General features: G+C 36.6%; 2 protein-coding genes across 2 annotated transcripts; one reads left to right on the top strand and one right to left on the bottom strand.

Annotated features, from left to right (window-relative positions):
- Positions 1–902: 902 nt before the first annotated feature.
- Positions 903–16912, bottom strand: LOC132199806 (solute carrier organic anion transporter family member 74D-like). The gene is made up of 14 exons (XM_059624819.1): positions 16741–16912; positions 15996–16257; positions 14590–14841; positions 14306–14535; positions 14072–14249; positions 13623–13831; positions 13212–13215; positions 10169–10476; positions 7340–7728; positions 4571–4873; positions 4259–4423; positions 3556–3890; positions 2923–3289; positions 903–1515 (listed from the first exon to the last, which is right to left on the bottom strand). The coding sequence occupies exons 1-14, from the start codon at positions 16752–16754 to the stop codon at positions 1355–1357; spliced, it is 3177 nt and encodes a 1058-aa protein (XP_059480802.1). The 5' UTR covers positions 16755–16912; the 3' UTR covers positions 903–1354.
- Positions 16913–17040: 128 nt separating this feature from the next.
- LOC132199805 (uncharacterized) lies at positions 17041–19671 on the top strand. The gene is made up of 7 exons (XM_059624817.1): positions 17041–17145; positions 17997–18232; positions 18286–18373; positions 18600–18696; positions 18800–18909; positions 18990–19167; positions 19234–19671. Exons 3-7 carry the CDS (start codon positions 18296–18298, stop codon positions 19344–19346), a joined length of 576 nt encoding a protein of 191 aa, XP_059480800.1. The 5' UTR covers positions 17041–17145; positions 17997–18232; positions 18286–18295; the 3' UTR covers positions 19347–19671.
- The last annotated feature ends 1425 nt before the right edge of the window (positions 19672–21096 follow it).

Below are 21096 nucleotides of genomic sequence, written 5' to 3'. Positions count from 1 at the left end.
CAATAAAAATATAATTTAATAAAATATTATCAGTTGATTTTTAGTTAATTAAAAAAAATATAATTTTTTAAACATACATGATGTTAAATTTGAACTGTGTAATTAAATTTTTAAATTTCAATTTCCTTTTAAACCAGTATTTGATTATTTTAACTGTAAAAAATTGATTTTCACGTACCACGTTTAATTTAAAATATAATCCATTCAATCGTTATCTCGAGTCAATAATCCATTGAGAGTTTGTGCGTCACAAACTAGGACGATTGGAAATTTCAGTCACGCAGGTGTGTCGGTGAATCACAGTGAAAACAATGTCACTTTGCGACAACAATTATAACAATATAGAAGCATAGCGAGTGTAGCCCAATTTGATAAAAATGATTGTGTGTATTTCAGTATAAATAGAGCTTATATCAGCAACAACGCCTACTGGCCGCTATTGTCCTAGACCTTGCTGTGGCGCGTGCCAGCGCCGAGTGTGTGTGCGCGATCGATAATGTATTTATCTCCGGCCGATCGATGTTTGGCGAGTTTGATAAAAAGCCGGAGCAGGAAAAGCATGTGTGCACCTGTATTGTGTGTGCATGCGTGCGGGTGCGCGCTCTGCAAGGGTCAACGACCACGATCGATGCGTCCTAGCTTTTTCCAAGTCAAATGGCCACGAAACGAACCCGTCCGTCTGGGCATTTGAATCGCAAATAATGAGACACGAGAAGCAGAGCGAGCGCTGAGGGTGGTGCAAAGAGAGCGAGAGAGAAAATTGCTTAATTTCTCCTGCTGCTTTTGAATACAAGCCCCGTTAATTTCGAGACGAGGAGGAAAAAGTATATAATTCGTGGAATATTATGAAAAAGTTTCAGACAAGGTTTTGAGAAGAATTTTGTGGAAGAAAAGAAAGCGTCTTAGTTTGTCAAACAGCTCTTTACTCACGTAAATAAAATCACCAATCTATCAGTGAAAATAATCAGAATTCAAAATAAATTCTCTGGGACTCGATGCGTTGCCTAACTCTCTCAAAATTATCCGTGTCGTTCTCGAGTATAAAATAAACGGTTTGCCTCATGCATTTATATAAATATTCGATGCCTGCTTCCAGTCAATGCATACATTTTTCATCTCACCGCACGCTTTTTTAAGGCAGCAGCGCGTTTCGGATTCATATAATTTTTTTTATACTTTTTTTGTTTAGTTCTGAGAGTGGTCAGCACACGTGTGTGTCTTCTCTTCTTAAAAATGCAGTATATAACAACAAACACAGCAGAGTCAGTCCGCGCGTATCACAAGTGAGAGATAGAATATTATCATCGCAATTAATTAATTACTCTTGATTAATTAATTATTGGCACTCGCAGTCTTAGACGCTGGTCTCGGCCGCCATTGGGTTCAGTTCCTCGCGGTTCGCCGAGTCGGCGTCCTCCTCGTCGACAGGCTCCTCCACGAACGAGATGCTGCCAGCCTTGTACCACACTATCAGGTCGACCAGAAAGGCGCACAGCAAAATTCCGCCCGTCGTTCCTGCGAAAACGAGAAATTGCTTTTTTATTCATTGCCGCAAGTGTTTGTTACGTCAAAAGGTTTCCGCCCAATTATCACAATAACATGAGGCAATCGGTACGGCCGCACTTCTCAGAATTGGCAAACAAAATTTTGAGGCTAATGAACCTTTTGTTCTGACTCTTTTGAAACAAAAGAGATAGTCAAGTACACAATAGTGCTTTAAATTTATATTTTTTACCGTCTTCATATAGCCTTATTTTAGAGTATTTTTAACCAAAGAATTGAGAGTAAAATAGCTAAAAAATATCAAAATAAAAAATAATTGATCAAATTAAATGTGCTACATTAAAGAACAAAGAAAAAGCATAATTATTACAAAATTAATTGGTTTTAATACTTTTAATTAATTGTCTATTAACAATTAACCACTATGAAAATAAAAACTTTTTAAATAAGTTATGTACATAAATTTTAATTCAATTTTAAATTTTTTTGTATCATCATTTTTTTCTATATAAATATATTTGAATAAAAATGATAAAAATTATACTTGTATTATGTTTCCATAATAAGTAGTTTGCCAATCAAATTTATTGCAAAATATCATTTAAAATTTTAATTTTTAAAATCAGTGTGGCTGTTTGGATTTGATCGCCCTTAAATTAAATGAGACTGACAGGATGAAAAATGTCCTCGTCTGCATCTTTCATCCGCGTCAGTCCACATTGCATTGCAAACATGCCAGCCTTGAAATATAGCCGGCCGATCTGTGCAAATTTGTCAAGGCCGCCTCTCAGCCCAGTATTTATGCGCATCCCACAAGAGCATTGGGTCACCCTGCTGATCGTCGCACATGCAAATAAGCCCAAATCTTGCTCCAACCGGTGAGAGCAAACAATCTGCGCAATAAATGATAAACAGCCAACGGTTCAGGAGCGCAAAGAAAAAAATACGAAAAACTGTTCAACCCGGAAAATTTACATAGGCGTAAAATTTCAATTGCTTATAAAAAAATTTAAAATTTGTATAAATATTTTTGAAGCAATTGTGAATTTATTTATTCTACATTCAATGCAGTCAATTTAATAATTAAAATAATTTAATAAAAATAAAATTAAGTATTTCAAAGTTTGTCATAATGATATATTATTACTTCTGATTCTGAGGACCGTTGTTACATTACTACTATTTAATATAGGTTTAATATGCGATCGAAAGCTTTTAATGCCCATTTATGATAAAAGTCAAATAATGTTTGAATAAGTCTTAAAAAATTAACGCAGAGCACAGAAGTGCCGCTTTTCTTTTAATGTCACGCTCTTGAGCGGACCTTGGCTTGTTGCTCGTTTTTAAGAACTTTTCTTTTAATTGCTCATTGTTGGCAAACAAATAATTAAAAAAAAAAATAGAACTATTCGTACTAACCGTGGAAAAATACGCGGAAAACGTCGGAGTCGTAAAGCCAGCAGGCGCCTCTCTCGCCGCACGCCACGTCCCACACAAGGCAGGCCGAGTCGACGACGGCGCCGTACACGATGGGACATGGCACGTTGCCGAAGAGGCCGATGGCGAACTGGATGAGGCCGAGTGCCATCGCCTTGTCCCGCGGGTCGACGCAGCGCAAAATCAAAAGCATCGAGCCCACCTCGGACGTCGAGTGCACAAACACGAACAGAGAGAACAGCACGATGTACCACTTAAAGTTGGAGCACTGCAGCGGGCAGTAGCCGATCGACGCCTCGGTAAAAATTGTCGAGTTGTCCATCGGCGTAACACAAGAGCACTGTGAAAACTGAAAAAGAGTTATAAAGTTTTAAAAATTTTAAGTATAAAATTTGTATATGACTTTGATTGGCTGATTGCCCTGAAATAGTTTTCTAAATTTTATTGTACTATCAATATTGTAAGGAAAAAAACGTAGTATTTTAAGTTAATTTGATATAATTTTGCTTATTTATTATAAAATATTCAAAAACAGTAACTTTTCCTTTAATAAAAAATTTAATTAATGTTAAAATCATTTTAATTGTATTAAATTCAACTGGATTATTTGCTCACCCCTGTCACTTTTCCGTCACTCAACGTGACGTTGGAGCATCCGGCGTGGCAGGCGCTGAAATAAGTGCGGCTGTCGGCGCCGCACACGGGCCCAAATTTGTCTGGGTCGCAGTCACAAGAGGGACACTCGGGCGTGAAGTGTCCGTTGGTGCGGTCGAGCCCAGCAAAGTCGTCCATCGGGCAGCCAATGGACATGAGCACGCCCATGCCGATCGCGTACACGACGGCGGTGAACGCGATCCACCCCGCCACCCAACGAGCGTTGGGCTTCACACGCAAAATGAATACACCGCTGATGATGATGCCCAGACCCATCACCAGGATGCCGCCCACGCCTGGTACAAACAAAAAATTACTTGAAATTACTCACAGAATCTTTCATTTTGATTTTATATAAATCTGTTTCAACGTTCAGAATTCAGAAAAGAATTTAAGAAAAATAATTAATTGAAAAAATAATATTGAAGAGGTTGAAAATGCTAATTAATCTCGAGTGGGAAGAAGTTAGCACTCAAGGAAACGTTCTCAAGCGAGTATTTTCCTCATTAAAAAAATTTAAATTGTTTTTATTAACAAGGAAAACTTCAAAATAATAAATATAAAGTCTCATTTTTTTAATTATAACGCATTTATATTGTAACTATTTAACTATTTAATTAATTTATTATATTGTGAGAATTATTGGGAATTTGTTTTCACTTACCGGATATCATATTGGCCGTGTGCGCCGCCAGTCGAAACTGTGACTCGAGGTACTTGGGCAAAAATGTGTAAAGGCCAGCGATGGGCAAAATGTGCAGCACCGAACTTGCTGTCCGAAACATTAAGATGTCGTTGCGCAGCAGTCGCTTTACTGCTTTTGGAAAATCTGTAATTGAAAGGAAAAACATTTTTATATCTTTCAATATAAAAATAAAAATTATCAAATGAATTATTTGCATTTTAATATATATTGCAAGACAAAAATTGTCTAGAATAAATTTAAATATTTATGTGAGAAAATGTACAAACATACCTCTTAGGCTAGGATATTTTTTCCTATCTATGTCTAGGGGCGCAGCAGGCCCCGATATGGCAGCAACCGGAGGTGGCGGACGCCTTGCCGAGCGGAGGCGGCGCGGAAACATGGCCATGGCGGCGGAGGCGAGCATGAGAAGGGCGCCGACCAGCACCAGTCCGAGCCACCAGGCGCCCACCCATCGGGGGTCGTTCGGCGTCACGGGAGGGTCGACGCTCAGGTCCGCGTACAGCCGCGTGCACACCGACCCCAGGATGAAACCCAGGGCCGGACCCAAGATGCGCACGCCGATTGTGATAGCTGCAAAAAATAATATTGTTTTCATTTTGTGTGTTGATTAAAAAATGCCTCTTTTGTATACAAAATACGTGAAATTTTAGGCTTATTATTATTGTTGTTGTTTATTTGTCCAAATTGTTACATCACATTGTTTACATACAAATTGTTGAAAATTTTATTAGAAAAAAAATATCAGGTATATTTAAATTGTATTAAAGAAAAAAAAATCTAAAAGAAAGTCTGAAAATTGTCCTAGAATATGAATTTAACATTTTTTAATTCAAATAGTCACGTCTAGTGTCACATTATATTAAAATCAGAAAGATAAAACTCGCAGGGATCCGTTGATAGAATTAATTTTGGAGTGAATTACAAAATTAAAGACTTCATTCACTCTTTTTTCTCTCTCCAAAATTGGGCACAAGTGGCACAACTGAATTAATTATACTTGTAAAAATTGTCTCTTTTGGAAGAAAAAAACGTAACAATTAGGGCTTAGTTAAAATTAATTTGAATACCTTACATAATTATAAAGTACTCTTAATAACTTCTTGTAAAAGTCTACAAATTTGAAAGAATAGCTGAATATTTGTAAAAAAAAAAAAAAAAATCATGAAAAGGTTTTTATTTGCCAAAAACAAAATAAGTGTTATTTTTTTGTCGTACGTCGGTTTGGCACAATACAAAGTGACATTGTTAGAATGAATTTCAGAGCGAATTAAAAAACAAGTCTTTTTCACCGCAGTGTCGCATTTATTTAATCGAACGCGTGCGGAGGCGGCGAGTTGGCAAAGCAGAATATTTAATTACTCTCGATAGATCTATCTAACTGTGCCAACGGTACGAAGCGCGAGCATTGAAATCAGAAAGTGCTGTTAGCCGTGCGAGCACATCATTTAAAACCGCGCGTGTGAGTGTCGCAGCTGCCTCTCTATCCATAAATTCAAAATCAGCAGCAGCAGTCGCGGTTCATTCGGAGGCGCAAGGAGCAACAGGCTTCGCTCGACCGACCGACCGACACGGTGGCACAGAAACTGCGCAGCTTTAGCACTTTACACGCGCTGCAACTTTCACTTTGATTGATTGACGGTATTTTGATAGTGTGTGCGTTTGCATACGATTAACTCATCAGCCAGCCTTTCATCCGTAAAATTAGTTATGCTCCTCTAAAGGGAAATCACAATCGATTCAAATCGAAAATCGCAAATCATCCTTAAAAGGGAATTAAAAACAAAAAATAAGATTATGAAAAATAAAACGTGGAAAATATCTTATGTATTGAGATGGAAAATTATTCAAAGAACAAAGGTGTGAAGTTGAACTGTAATTTTAAGATGAAATTTTAAATATTCTAAATTAAAACTTCCTCGTAACTTTGTCAAAAAAGAAAATTTTAAAAATTAGCTGACAATGATATACGCCACGTGGATTTGAGTTAAAACTATGATAAATTTGTCTGAGCTGTTGAAACGTGAGTCTGTTGACCTCTGGTTATTTCCATATTTAGAAAGCACAATGTTATCTGCTTTGACTACTGTTAGATGCAGACATCTAAATCACCCCAATTCGTGGAACTGAGTTTTAAAAAGAGTGCAAATTTTCCTCATGGGTCTGCTCGCAATCGAGGCTAAAAAAAACTCCCCTTTTTTAGATGCTGCCTCAGTGAATTGGGATGATTTGAATGTTTGGATGCGAATATAGTCAAAGTAGATAATATTATGTGCTTTCTAAAAAATGGAAATAACCAACAATAAGGTCAACAAACAACAGTTCAACAGTTACAGCAGTTCAAATAGATACAATATAATTTTGTTTCAAAATGGGAGGAAAAGACAAAATTATTCCCAAATTCCTCATCAATATATCTGTTAAATTCCTACATTTAAAAACAAAAAATGGTAATTTGACTCATATCTTTGTTAGGAAGACAATTAAAACCGTAGATTTTTATTTAAAAAATGGATCTACTTTTAGATACTATTTTATACCAAAGAAATTATAACAAATATTCTCTTATTTCATGATTTTGTTTTTAAATTATCTGTTTTCATAGAAACAAAATTTGGTGTAGTTTGAATAAAAAAACGTAAACTATTTCCTCGAAGCAACACGAATAAACCCTCAACCGTGAATAAATTTTTCTGTGAATACAAAATCGATAAAAATAATCGTTATTTTTTTTTTTTACTTTTTAAAGTAACTCATTGCAATGTGAACTTTAAAACGAAAACAACAGGAAAATCTTCAAGTACATAGTTTATAGAGCTTGACAAAATGAAAAATGAGGCTATAATTAGTTGTCGTACTAGCCGTGGAGAGGATTGCGAAAAGAGTGCCGAGGGGATTCCCGTTGCGCAGCGAGGCGTCGGTATATTTGTATGTACGATTTGCATTAAAATTCCAGCACTCGGCGATTGGAAAGTGAAAATGAAAAGTGCTGGACAGAAGTCAAACGAGTAGAAGGGCGAAAGTTTGAGGTGTACTGACCGAAGTAGAGAGGGGACTCTCTGGAGGCGACGTTGTCGTCGATGTAGGGGATGCCGAGCGTGTAGACGGCCGTCTGGCCCATGCCGACGCCGAGCAGGCTGACGAACAGGATGGCCAGCACGACGGCCGTGATCTTCGAGTGCAGACGCTGCGAGTCCTTGGTCTCCTCGGACTCGCACTTGACGCGCTCCACCTCGAGCCACGGCGTCGCCGTCGTGTTGGCGTCGCGCGCCAGGCACAGGTCGGGCGGCAGGGGCGCGAGCAAAAGTTGCGCCCGCTGCTGACCCGCCGCCGCCGCCGCGCTCACCGTCAGGCTCGCGTTGTGGTACGGCAGCGGCGCCGGCGCTCGCAGAAGCTGGTCGCCGAAGATGAAGTGCGGCAGAGCGCAACTGAAACACAGACGAAGCAAAATTAAACTCAATTTCACTCGCATTTTTCCTTGTTGAAGATGCAGTTTTAAACAATTGACTGAAATTTCTAATTGTGTCGAAAGCGGAGAAAAATTAGCTTTCCAACTGGGAAACTGATTCTTTTGTATAACACTTAAAGCTTATAATAGTTGTGCAATTACTTGTATTTTGACCAAACGCGCTATTAATCAAATACCATCAAAATAGAAGACTTACTTAAATTTAGAATTAAAATTTAATTCCACTTAATTGAATTACTTTATTTAAAATGTATAATTTTATATTTAAATTTTATTATTTAATAAAATTTAATTAGTTTTGTTTATATTTTACTTATTTATTTTCTTGAATATTAAACTAATGTGTTAACATATTTTAGAAATTATAGTTATTAATTTTATTTTATTCTAAAAAATAAATTAATAATGAATATATTGTAACTGTTGAAAGCCATTTAATTAAAATTATTTAGTAATACATATTATACAGGACCAAACTGCTGTAGCGTTGAGATTGCATTGTTCACCTAAAACGGTTGATTGACCAATTTGCAAGTTAAGCGTAAACCGCAATAATTAAGCCGCAGGAGATGCGGCCAGTGCATTTTGTAGGTAGGCTTCCCGCTGGTCAAATATGTCTAGAAATTGCCTACATCAAACCAATTCAGGTGTTTTAGCCAATTTCTTGATAGATTGAATACAGCATCAGCAGGGAAAGGCTTCTTCAAGAACTTCAGCGGGCCAATTAAAGATTTGATCTCGCAATTATTTAATTGGAATAATTTGATGTGAGGCTTTTCTGAAAAATATTTAGCCAAAACCACAATCAGTTTTAAGAGATCTTTTTAAACCAATGAATTAATGGCTATTTGCTATTTATTATAAGAACTAATTTCCCTTAAAACTATTTTGGATCGTTAAGGTTATTATTTTTTTTTTAATAAATCTAATGTAAATAATTTTGTAGAATTCTAATACGCTGTACTGCTTTAAGCAATGTGAAAATCCTTTGACACAGAGCCAATAGAATAATTAAACGTTTTGTACTTTGCAAATTTCAACCATAATAAATTATAATATTATGTAAAATTTAATTTCTTATTAAGTCTTAACGTATCAATTTGATTTATATTGCATCACTCACTACTTTTAAAGTTCATAAAATGTTTCAAATAATTTCCTGAAAGAACCTAAACAAAAATTTTAGTGATTTTAAATGGCAATTACCAAGCTATTGAATTTTACCTTTAAATTCATCAATTTACATAAGAAAAAATTTCAACATAAAACGGTTTCATGAACGTTTTTGAAGATCAGTAAAACCAATTTGGTATTTAAACAAAAATAATTAATGTTTTGGAACAGTTTTTCAGGTTGTAGCTGCTTCAAGCCGCAACCCTAAAGCAGGGTTGGTTCTACTGAGCTCTGGTGCCTCGTCTGTGTATTATTGTAATTGTATTTTTCTTGCAAATTAATTATGTGTATATGTGCGTTTTGGATTGCACTCTATTATTGTATCCTAAACCAATTGTTTGTATTATTTTGTTGTAAGAATCCACTTCATGAATAGCAGCCCGTTAGCCAATCATGAAAATTTAAAATATCATAATTATCTTTGTGTTTATGGGAAACATATTTAACTTTTTTTATAATTTTGCAAACACATTAAATGTAATATTATAGAATTTTAAATCAAATTCTAACATAAAAAATAAGCAAAACCACATTTATATAAACAGTGATTGAAATAACAAAATAAGTTTTAATTAATTTTTGTATAATTATCAATATTCATCTATTTTAAATGAAATAATAATAAACCGCAAGGAAGGAAAAATCTTATCAGTATCAGTATGGTTTTTTGACCTTAAAGTCTTGCTACAGTAAAGTTCATTGACGCAACATAATTTAAAATAAGTGTAAATAAGTATGTACGCTGCACGAAACTGCATTATTTTAAACGCGCGAAAGGGTGTTTTTAAACACTTTTTGCACAAGAATTGCATGTGATTAAATTTCAAACAGGGAACAATACACGAGCGCGGCTGAATCGAGTTTGAAGACACGCAAACCTGCGTTCGCAGAAGACGGTTGTGCAAGTCAATAATTGTAATTGTAAAAAAGCGGCGCGAGAAACTCGTTCCCTGATTGTTTCGAGGGAAGATTAATTTGAAAAGAAAGATCAGGTTTGAACTGGAAAGAGTGGAAAAAAATCTAATCAGTCAATCTGATAGTTTTTATCGGAATTATTGAGGGATCGGCACTCTCAAACACCGATTTGGTGTAATCTGTGTGTTTGTGGACAGTGCACGCAGAGGTTAATTATACACGCACCTCACATAAAATGTTTACTCTCAAGTCAAACATCGGTATCAAGTGCAAAAAAAGTAAGAAGTGATTGCGACGCAATATATAGGCACCTGAAAGAGGAGACGGCGAAAAGGACCATGCCCCAGGCTATCCACTTGGGCCGGTGTCCCTGGCCGCCGTAGTAGGTGAGCAGCAGGGAGCTGCCGATTTGTCCGATTTCGGTGGCGCTCATGATGAGTCCGGTGGTCTTGGACTGGATCTGGAAGAGCTTCTCGATGGTGGTGATGACCGAGACGAAGTAGGTGTAGTACATGCCCTGCAGCACCCACGTGACACAGAAGACGGCGAGGAAGGCCTGCTTGGAGGCGAGCGCCTGCATCCAGCGCGGCGCCCACCGGCCGAGGCCGCACTCGTACTCCTCGTCATCGTCGTAGGCCGACGACGACGGGCACCGGCCGGCGCCGTCCTCGTCGGCGGCGCCGCCGCCGCGCTCCTTGAGCCAGGCATCGGCCTGAGCGGCCAGCTGCTGCGGCCGCCGCCACTTTCCCATGCGCTTATCTTATCGGCTGACCTCTATCCCAGACACTACTTTCTCTTCCGGTCCCCGACTCGGCGCGGCGCGGAGACTCTCCGAGAGTGCAGACCCTGTGTGCGCGCAGACTTATCAAGGGCCGCGGAGGGGCCGCCCCTCGTGGCCGTGGCTGCACTCACGCTGGCCGCCGGATTCACTTCGGACACACTCACAGAGACACTCTCTTCTGGGGCAGACACACGGCGGCGGTCTCAGGCCTCCTCCGCACACGGCATCTGGTCGCTCTCGCTCGTTCGGCACCTAACTGCACCGCCTACCACTCGCTGCTAAAAAAAGCACCGCGCCGCGATGCTGCCATCTCACGCTCGAATTTCATCGCCGATAGTTCTCCGCTCCGCCGTCCGCAACTTGATATACTCCTGTCCTAGGCCACGCTCCGACCTTTCCTCCGGGGTCAGGTCCACCCTGAAAAACTTGCAACTTTGTACATTTTCCATTTTTACACTCTGCATTTCGCCTCACCTATTCGGAAGTGTCCAAAAATGTCTGCAAATTTTCTGCTTTCAATTTTTTTCAGTTATAAAAATTATTATTTTTTACTTCAACCTCTGTTTTCAAAGCAGGAAGTTACGTAAATTTACAGCTCTCGTCATAACGCTTATCTATTGCAGTCTACAACTCTTCTAATCTGTATTCAAATTTCAGAAGGAAATATAGAATTGAGGCCGTATAAGTGACAAAGCAGCTGTTGGGCATGTCTGAGCAAGCGCGTGCTGCAGCCCGTGAAGCTCGTGCGACGAGCGCGTTGCATAACTTTGCACTTTGGGCTGCAGTGCGCGAAAAAAATGTGCAATTATTTTCGACAAAATTTAAAAAAATAATTTTTGCAAGCGTAAGCTGGGATTTTGTGAGAAATAATAATTTCAGCCAGGTTGGTTTATACCTTAAAAAGTGTCAGTGCTGATGTTTATTATCACCGTAGTGAGGAAAAATTTTCAATTACCATCTTTGTATTATCTTTGTGAAGCATACAAGAATAATATGGCTCTTGTGAAACAAAACGCGTAGTCTGAATTCCACAAACAGAAGAATTAAAACTGTTTTTCTAAGGTGTACATGTACATGAGTGTGTGTGTGTATTGCATCTGCGTGTTCGACCTGAGAGGTGTTTCGTAATTTGTGATAAGTATGAGCGCAAGCTATCACATATCATATACAATTCCAAACTATAATAGTGTTTAGCTTTTAGGAAAACAAACGATTAGACGAGGGGGGATGTCCAAAAACGATCGACGCACAGGGGAATTCGTAGAAGCACTTTACAATCCGTGATTAGTACTTTTACTAACACTCTTCGCAGCGTTGGTTAACATGGCAATAGTCAGCGGCGACGGCGCTAAATTAGTGACAAAAAAATGATTGATTGAGCTCTTCATTCCTCGCGGCGACAGACTAAAATTCAATCAAAAAGTCTCAACAATTATACCCCCCAATTCTTATGTTGGCGCACACGAACTCAATTGATGAGAAGAATTATTAATTAAAAAAAATTCAACAACGAACGAACGAACGAAACTCGCGCGGAATCACTATCGCACCACTTGCAAATTCAAAGTGAGTCTTTATTGCTTGGGTATATGGCTCTTAACAATTAATATTAGTATAACAAATCGGCTCTCAGAAATTTTGCTGGCGCTTCTTTTTCTGGTCCATCGCCTCGAGGATGGGCTGGCGCTTGTTCTGATAGCGCCGCCGCAGCTCGTCGATTTCGCGCTCCATCTCGCTGTCCAAGTTGGTCATGCGCGTTTGCAGCTCGTCGTAGCTCAGGAACTTGAGCTGAAACCGCCAACAAACCGCAAATTGGTCACTTTATCTATGTATTTGCGACGACCGCTAACTATGGCCCAACAATTATATACCAACAAAAATGGAAAACTATCAACTTGCGAACAAAACAAAACAATTAACACAAAAGTGAGATGAAAACTGGTGGAAGATTGGGACATTTTTTTTTTTTGCAAATTATCAATTTTTTTTTTAAATATATTAAGTTGTTGATATTTCAAAATAACATTAAAAACAGGATGAATTTTAAATTTTAATCTCCCATTACCGGGTGATTTAAAGATTTTTTTATAATAATGATTTAATAAATTTGCATTTTTAAGCAAAGTGACAAGTGCTTTTGAAAGAAACATAAAATGTTTGAATTACTCTGTGCTGTGAAATGACTAGCAACTTTTTTTCAACTAATTTGAAACTACAAAAGCAATGATTGAGTAAATGTCCCATACTTCTTCTTTTTGTAACTGCCTTCAATCTAACACTGCCTTTAGTTTACCTTCAAATTAAATTAAATCCGTACTATAATAAATAAAATGCGGAGGAAAAAATACTTACAAAATCGAAATCGCCATCAACGAATCCCCGCTGCAGCTTCACGTCGGGTCGAGGCGGAGGCGCCTGCACAATAGGCTGGTTTTGCTGCGCCGTTGGTGAGGCCGAAATTTTGTCCAACTGGCGGCGCAATTGCGACCGGAAGCGTTCTCGCTCCTCCACATCGTCCAAATTGGCCGGCAACTGGGTATCATTCTTAACTCCCGACACCGTCCCATTGCTACCCTGCTGCAACACATTTGCACTGTCAGTCAAAACGCTACTGACTATTCTCGCTGACGAGGCAAGAAGCAATCAAGTAGCAGATTAGATTTCATAGGGGGTCAGATTGCTACTTGCTTTGTTTTCTCGCTTATCATGGAAAGGATTTGGCTAACTTTTATCACCGATTGTTGCAATCTGATTGTGCCAAATATTTGGAGTTTGGCAACACATAAAAAAAAACTTAAGAAACTTGCAGAAGAAAAATAAAAACTAACCTTATTATTCTCGGCTTCTTTCTTGTCAAAATGATCAAGAAAAAGAGGCCTGTATTTTTTCCCTGACTCTCCAGGCCCTGTGTCGTGTCCTAAAGAAATACTTGTTTAGTTGGATACGTTTGGATAATTTGTATAAACCCACTCTTCATTGTGGACTCTTCGTCGTCGTCATCATCATCACTGTTGATGACCATTGTGCCCAAATTGGAGGCCAGCTCCACCATGGTGCCAGAACGACGCGACTGAGGCATCAAAGTTCCCTCGTCTCTGTCGTCACGATTCTCGTTCAACATTTCGGGTACAAGAGTGCCACTGTCAGGGGTGAATTGGACCATTGTGCCTGTGCCACCATGGTCATCTTCATCCTGTTTAAAAAAAAAAAAAATGGTAAATTTATTTATTTTATTTTTTATGGAATAATCAGAACTATGTGAATTAAAAAAAAAATGATTTTTAAAGAAAAGTCGCTTTGAATTGGAGTTTGGCTTTTCCTTGATGGAGTTTTGCAGAAAAAAATATCCTGTATTCTTCATTTTTTTCTAAAAAACTAAAAACAACTCGGAAAGCCAATTTTAAATAGGTTTTATTAGGGAAATCAGACAAACCGAGTCATCGTTGTGTGTCCTGGAGAGCACTCCTCTTGCCTGCTGCTGCTGCTCCCTAATATCCTTGGCTTCGTAAATTAACTGCGTGAGTATATTGGGCTGCTTGGGATAATTAATAAACTCGTGCTGTAAAAGCTCGGAAGCGGAAGCCCTTTCTTCTGGATTTTTTATGAGACATCTAGTCGAGAAGTGGATATCAAAATTTTTTAGTAAATTTAAGCAAAACAAAATTACCTAGAAACAAAATCAATAAACTCAGCAGTCCATCTATCCGGCTCCCGAAACGAGGGAGGCGGTTTTGTAGGTATCATAAATATGGCTCTCATAGGGTGGATGTCGCCATAGGGCGGCTTGCCCTCGGCCATTTCCAAGGCCGTGATGCCGAGTGACCAGATGTCGGCTACGCAGTCGTAGCCTATTTCCTGAATAACCTCAGGAGCCATCCAAAACGGGGTTCCAATGACCTAATAAAAGTAAAATCGTCAATACAATTATTAAGAAAAAATGTCAAAAATTACTGTATTTCTTTTGGCCATAGTGTCAGTCAGCTGACCAGCAACTCCGAAGTCGGCCAACTTGGCGTGACCCTCGGAGTTGAGCAGGATGTTGCCAGCTTTGATGTCGCGGTGAATCTTTCGCCGCAGGTGGAGATATTCCAACCCTTTCAGGGTGTCACTCATGATTGTAGAAATCTCCTCCTCGGAAAGGGTTTTCTTTCGTAGGCGCATTATGTCGGACACGGAGCCCGCCCCGCAGTACTCCATCACAATCTGAAATCAATCAAATTCATTTTAAAATAAACTGAAAATAACAAAATAATGTTTGAGTTCCAAATTTTTATAAATGGGTTTTCGAGTACTTTTAGGTTTCACATATAAAAGCAATTTCTTGTTGTGTTAGGCTGAGATATGTTTATTTTAACAAATATTTGTTAATTGGTGGTAGAAATTTCACGATTGATTCATAGTGATTTGAATCTTAAGTTGGATTTTCCTCGATGGGTTTTGTGCGTTGTTTAATGTTTAAGAAAATAAAAAAATATAACAACAACAAAATTCAAGAGCTGTGAAATCATTTTGACAAGAATTAATACTAAAAATCAATCTTTTAAAATTATTTTTCTTTCAAAGTAACAATTTTTAGTGAAAAATTATAACATAAAACAAATTTTAACACAAAATTTGACATTTTAATTAATTTTTTTTTTAACATATTTGGTCAGTATATCAAAACGTGTATTTTTGTTACTTTGAAAGAAAAAATATTAAAAGATTGATTTTTGTACTAATTCTTATCAAAATGATCTCACAGCTCATGAAAAGCAGAAACACGTAGAGCAGGATATTGTTAAACAATAAACAACTCACAAAACACATCGAGGAAAAGTTGATTTTAAATTCAAATCACCATTGATTAAAATGGGGTTTGAATTTCATATTGGAGTTTCCTACATGGATATTTTAGTCCATAATTATTTTGTAGGAAAAAATAGTATCCTGCTCAACATTTTTTCCTGTAATACAATAAAGGACTCAAAACCCCAATGAGGAAAATCCAAATGTAAATTAAATCACCAAAAATTAGTGCATATCAATTTAAATTAATAAATATTCTTTAAAGTAAATTTGTTGATTTAATCATTGTGGAAAAGTCTAAATGAAATTTAAATATCCAAAGTTGACCTTAAATTTTTAGAAATTTCTAATGATCATTGAAAATGCGTGTTTATTTATGTAGCAATATATTATAATATGACGTCGAAATGGTTATAATCTAAGTTGTTATCACAAGGAAGTGGAGCCGTCGCTCGCTGCTTCCGCTCACTCCGAGCAAAACACTGTTAATTCAAGAGTAAAATCTTTCCTCTTGCTCAATTTAAAAAATGCAAATTGTTTTATTATTCTAAATTAAAACTTTTATATACCCATAAGTCTGTGTTTTTGAAGTAACTGCCGTAGTACTTGACGACGTACGGCGAGTCGCATTGCTGCATTATGGAGATTTCTTTGATGATCTCCTGCAGGTCGGTGTCGACGGGCACCTGCTTGATGGCCAGCACCTGTTCCGACTCCTTGTGCACCGCTTTGTACACCGAGCCATACGAGCCTTCGCCCAACTTGCATAGGATGTCGAACACCTCCTCCGGCTGCCTCGTGAGGCTCTCCTCCGACAACTTCTTCAGCTCGCTGCAAAAATACAATTCAAATTAGTCGAGTGGAAAAATTATAAAAAAATCTGCAGGGGTTAAGATTTAAGATGGTTTTGACAGAGAAAAATGGAAATTCTAAAAATAACTCGTGGATGAAATTCCCCGACTCCGGCGGTGCGGCGAATCCATTCTAGTTTGAATGGATAAAATTTGTATTATCCGAGCGAGGAACGAAGTGAAAAGATCAACTTGCGGGTTGTTTATTTAATAAAATGTCCTTGTGTCAATCTGTTGTTTATCAACTGTTGACGAGTAAATTTAAATTCAAGAAAATTATTTAGTGCAGAAAAGACTAGATTTTATTTCAAGAATTTAATCTGCAGCCGATTGGTGAAGAAAATCAGCGCCGAATGCCGAAAATTGTGCCGAATTCGGCCAACTTGTTGCAGCAATTTTCCTGCTCGAACGTGGGCGTCGGAAGCAGGACGGAGACGACGACAGGACGCGAAGGGTGCGTTACCTTTTGCTGCTCATGGTGAGAGGTCAGAGGTCATGTTGCCGACGACCCGGAAAAGAGCGGCCTACAGGCCGAAATTGCCGAAAATCGACGGCCGCAGCTCCATTTTCGGCGACCACCGCAGACAGAAACTTTTCAATCACAATCGGTTCCGCTTTTGCGAAACGGTTATCGGTTATCGGAGTTTTTTTGTTTAGCACTGCCGGTTAATCGGTTTTGGAAGGACGAGACGTCGGTGAAAACTGAACTTGTTTTGTTTGCGGATAAATCGGCCAGAGACGTCTAGCGGCTGACCTAATAAGTTATCACGCGGCCCACCGCATGCAAAAATAAATGCGTACAAAGATAGTGAGCGGATTTATCGCAAACGTTTTGCGATAAAAAGAGACTAAAACGACACCAAAAAAGGTACGACTGAGTGCATAAAATGCCCTTGTTTTATGTTTATGCGCTAAATATTTTTAACATACAAAAAGTTAAGGGAACAAGTATAATTAATAAATATAAAATTAAATAAAAATGTAAAATAAGTCTAATTTTGCCACATTTTGCAACAAAGCCTGATGATTCTGCCTAAAAGTCATTAACAATTAAAAAATATAAATATACAATAAAAACTAATTAAAAAATAAAAACATTTAAATGAAAAATTAAATTTAAAATACGTTGTAATAAATATATTTAAATACTATGTTTTTGTTAAAATTGATTTTTAAAATAATTTAAAAATTGTTTTTGTACAATTAAATAAATATTATTATTTAACGTCAATTTAACAATAGTTTTAATATTATTATTACTCTTTTTAATATCCTTTACTTCATTTACTTGCTTTAAAAATACATAATTTTTATTAATTTTTTAGTAAATAGATTTAAAGTATTTAGTACACAATAGTTATGAATTGTAAGTGAATAAAATTTTAGTGAAGAGCAATCATAATTCGCATAATTCATTCCTCAATAAATTAATTGTATTAATTTTTTTATTGATCAAACTTAACACAAACGCAAATTAATATTGAAATCACCTAGCGGGTTTATTCATTAAATCTAAATAAATTAAATTAAATATTTAATTAATTTTATTTAGCAAAATTATTACTTATTATTTCATTTAAAGATTCTTTCTGTTTTTAATTCCAAAAAAGTGAAAGTATTTTAAAAATTTCGCTTTTTCTACATCAGTTTATGTAATAAAAATTCTTAGTAATTTTTGTGTGCATCAAGACAATTCATATCAATCATGTCTTGTTGCAGTTTTAAACGATCAAAAAAAATTTGTGTGTCTCGTTTGGAATGAAGTGACAAGGTCATTCGGATTAAGCTTGAATTTAAGAGGAGAGACTTTGACATTTGCTCCCGGGAGAGGCGCCGCCGCGTTGCTCATATTATTTTTGCCATTCCGCAAACTCGCGGGCGCGGACGCAGAGGTGGCTAAAAAAAAGCGCGCTAGCAACAAGTTTATTTTTGCATCAAAATATTTTATTTAAGAAGTAAGTAAAATTAAATTTCGAGTAAAATAGCATAAAAATCTTCATATCCTCAGGTAATTCAGCATGGAAATAAAGAGCCAACAAAGATGTTGCCACTCATTTTTCTATACCATTGTAATGACAATTGCAGTTGTTGAACTGGTGAGTTGGATTAATAAGTTTTTGTTTAATTTTTTTTAGTTTGAATAATCTGTTGGATAATAAACAGGTTGAAGTAAGTATTTAAAAAAATGAAAATACACCAGCCAATTAATTATTATGGAGATTGTTTAATTTATTTTGATTTTAAATATTTATCTGTAAAAAAAAACGCTATAAATTTTACGATTTTAATTAAAAATTTAAAATATTTTATTATGCTTGGCAGATTTACCTCTTTGTGCATATATCATGGGTAGCGTTCACTGATTACAACCCATTCGACCTGATCAGCGATGCGAACCGAAACACTTCTTTCTTAGAGGGTATATTATTATTATTAATTATTATTATTATTTTTTTTTAACAAAATTGAAGATTTTGTGGATATTAATACCTCCTCAAATTATTTTAATATTTATTTTTCAGCTGTGGAAATGTTGGTAGCGCCGCAAACTGAATTCATGAAACAAGTTACAGTCTACTTTGACCTGGCTGAGATTATTATTTGCGCCCTCCTCATTCTAGGCGTTTTTAAGGCAAGATTATTAATTTGTTTGTCTGAAATTGATGAATTGTTTTAAATAATTAATTGATTTATACTTTTTTCAATTAACAGGGAGTTCGATGGCTGGCAATTCCGTATATGATAAAAGATGGAATATACGCAGCGCTGGGTTTGTTTGTCGTCGTAATGAGTATCCTCAGCATTTTGCTGAAACAGGGAAATGTCGAGAAGTCGGAATATGCTAAAATGACCAACATCTGCTTGTCTGTATTGGGCTTTGCAATTACTAGTAAGATTTTAATTGATAAATTTACGAAAAAGTTAAAATTTTTCTAATTGTTCCCAATTTATTTAGTATACAACATTCTTGTAATCGTGGTGATTGTCAAATACTTCCAAAAAATCAAGAGGAGTGCGGATTTCAGCAGAAACGCCAAAGCAGCTTCCTCTGAGTTTTACCAAGAGTGATTAGTAAAAAAAAGAAAGAAATTCAAGTATATTATATAATTATAAATTTTGAATTGCTGCTTTTATGATGTGTATTTTATGCCTTCCAATATTTTCTAATCTAATAATATATTATTTTGCAGTGAAAATTAGGAATAAATTTATTTCCATTTTAATATTAAATTCCGCTTGAATTCGTTATTTAAAAATGAAAAATGGTTGTGTATAAATTTTTGTAAAACTGGCAGCAAATGAATAAACTATTTAGTTCTCTGCTCTCGTTAATTTTAATTTTTAATACATAAAAAATGTAAAATTGGAAAAATTTTTCCTATTATGTCAGTCAACATTATAAAATAATAAAATTTATGCAAATAATAAGAAGGTTCCTCCATTTTAATTCAATTGACTCTTAATCTCCACTACTGAACTGCATTATTTGCAGCGTTATTGGCACCCATTAAAAACCGAATAAGTTCTTCAATTTCCAACTAAAGCTTTAAGAGAAACAAACTAAATGACCAACTTTTTAGACCTTTGAGTCCTTTCTGTTATGAAAATTAAGGTTATAATTGAGAATAAAAATGATGACCATGACTAATATTTAATAAAAAAAATATTTGCAAAAACTGTAAAATTTGCCTACTATAATTTGGAAAAAAATAATATAAAATACTAAAGTATATAGAGTTTAAAACTATTTTTTTAAACGACTATTGATAAAAAAAAATAAGTAAATAAAAAAATAATAATCATGATCAAAAGTAAATTTGATTCAAGCTTTTTAGAACTTTGCAACTGTGATTCACACTATTCACAAATACAATTTTTTTGCACAGCAAAAGATGCAAATGGCCTGAATTTATTTTTCAACCAAAACAAATTTAGCTTTTCGCAACAAAATAATACACTTTACATGCGCGAAACTGTGCAAGTTCTTCAGGAAAGACGTCGTCGAGGGATTGTGTGAACAATAAAGTGTCAGTCTCGGCTCTCGGCAAGCGTGAAAAGTCGTTGCTCTCTCTTCCTTTCTTTCGTCATGAAGCAATTTTATTATACACGCCTGAAATTGCATCTGGGACGTATAAATGTGAGACATTATATTTTTTTTGTCTGTATATGAACGACCAAGGACGTTTGTTTTGCATATGCATTTGTTTCGCGAAGTAATTCTCCAGCCGGCGCTTTTGTGTCGTTTTGCTCGGCTCGGTTGCATGAATATGCACGCGTACGTATTTAAATGAGGGCGGGGGTCGCGGGACGAGAGAAAGAGAAAGAAAGGTTGTTGTGCGTGTGTGTGTTTTTCTAATTAATTCTGCGTTGAATGCGGCTCGCAATTTATTCAGCGATGCCTCTTTATTCGAGTGGAGAGAGAGCAGAGCAGAGGAGCCCTGCGCGCACAAGCAAAGGGCATTCATTTATCTGGAGTCGTGCTGCGTAATATTCTCTCGCAGCATCACCATCTCGCATTATACGCTTTTTCATCCCTCCTAGCACGACTTTTCTCCGCGTTTAGCACGCAAATTCCCCCGCGCCGCAGCCAACCCGTTTGACATTTTGCTCGGCAATTACTATAAAATGGCAAAAAAAAGAAAAAAGAAAAAAATTATTATCATAATTTTTTGCATTATATTTTTTTAGTTCCTTTTTACCTGTGAGCTCAATTAAAAGGCAAAAATATTCACACTGCTCATTTTCAAATCAGCTCTGCTAGTTGTAATACTCTTCCTGCTAATTTTTCTCCAATTCAATTTTTTTTTCATGTATAGAA

The sequence above is a fragment of the Neocloeon triangulifer genome, unplaced genomic scaffold (assembly GCF_031216515.1).
Source record: "Neocloeon triangulifer isolate White Clay Creek 2 clone unplaced genomic scaffold, ASM3121651v1 ptg000014l, whole genome shotgun sequence".
Lineage (NCBI taxonomy): Eukaryota > Metazoa > Arthropoda > Insecta > Ephemeroptera > Baetidae > Neocloeon > Neocloeon triangulifer.
Note: the sequence above shows the minus strand (reverse complement) of the source record. Positions and strands in the feature narration are given on the sequence as shown.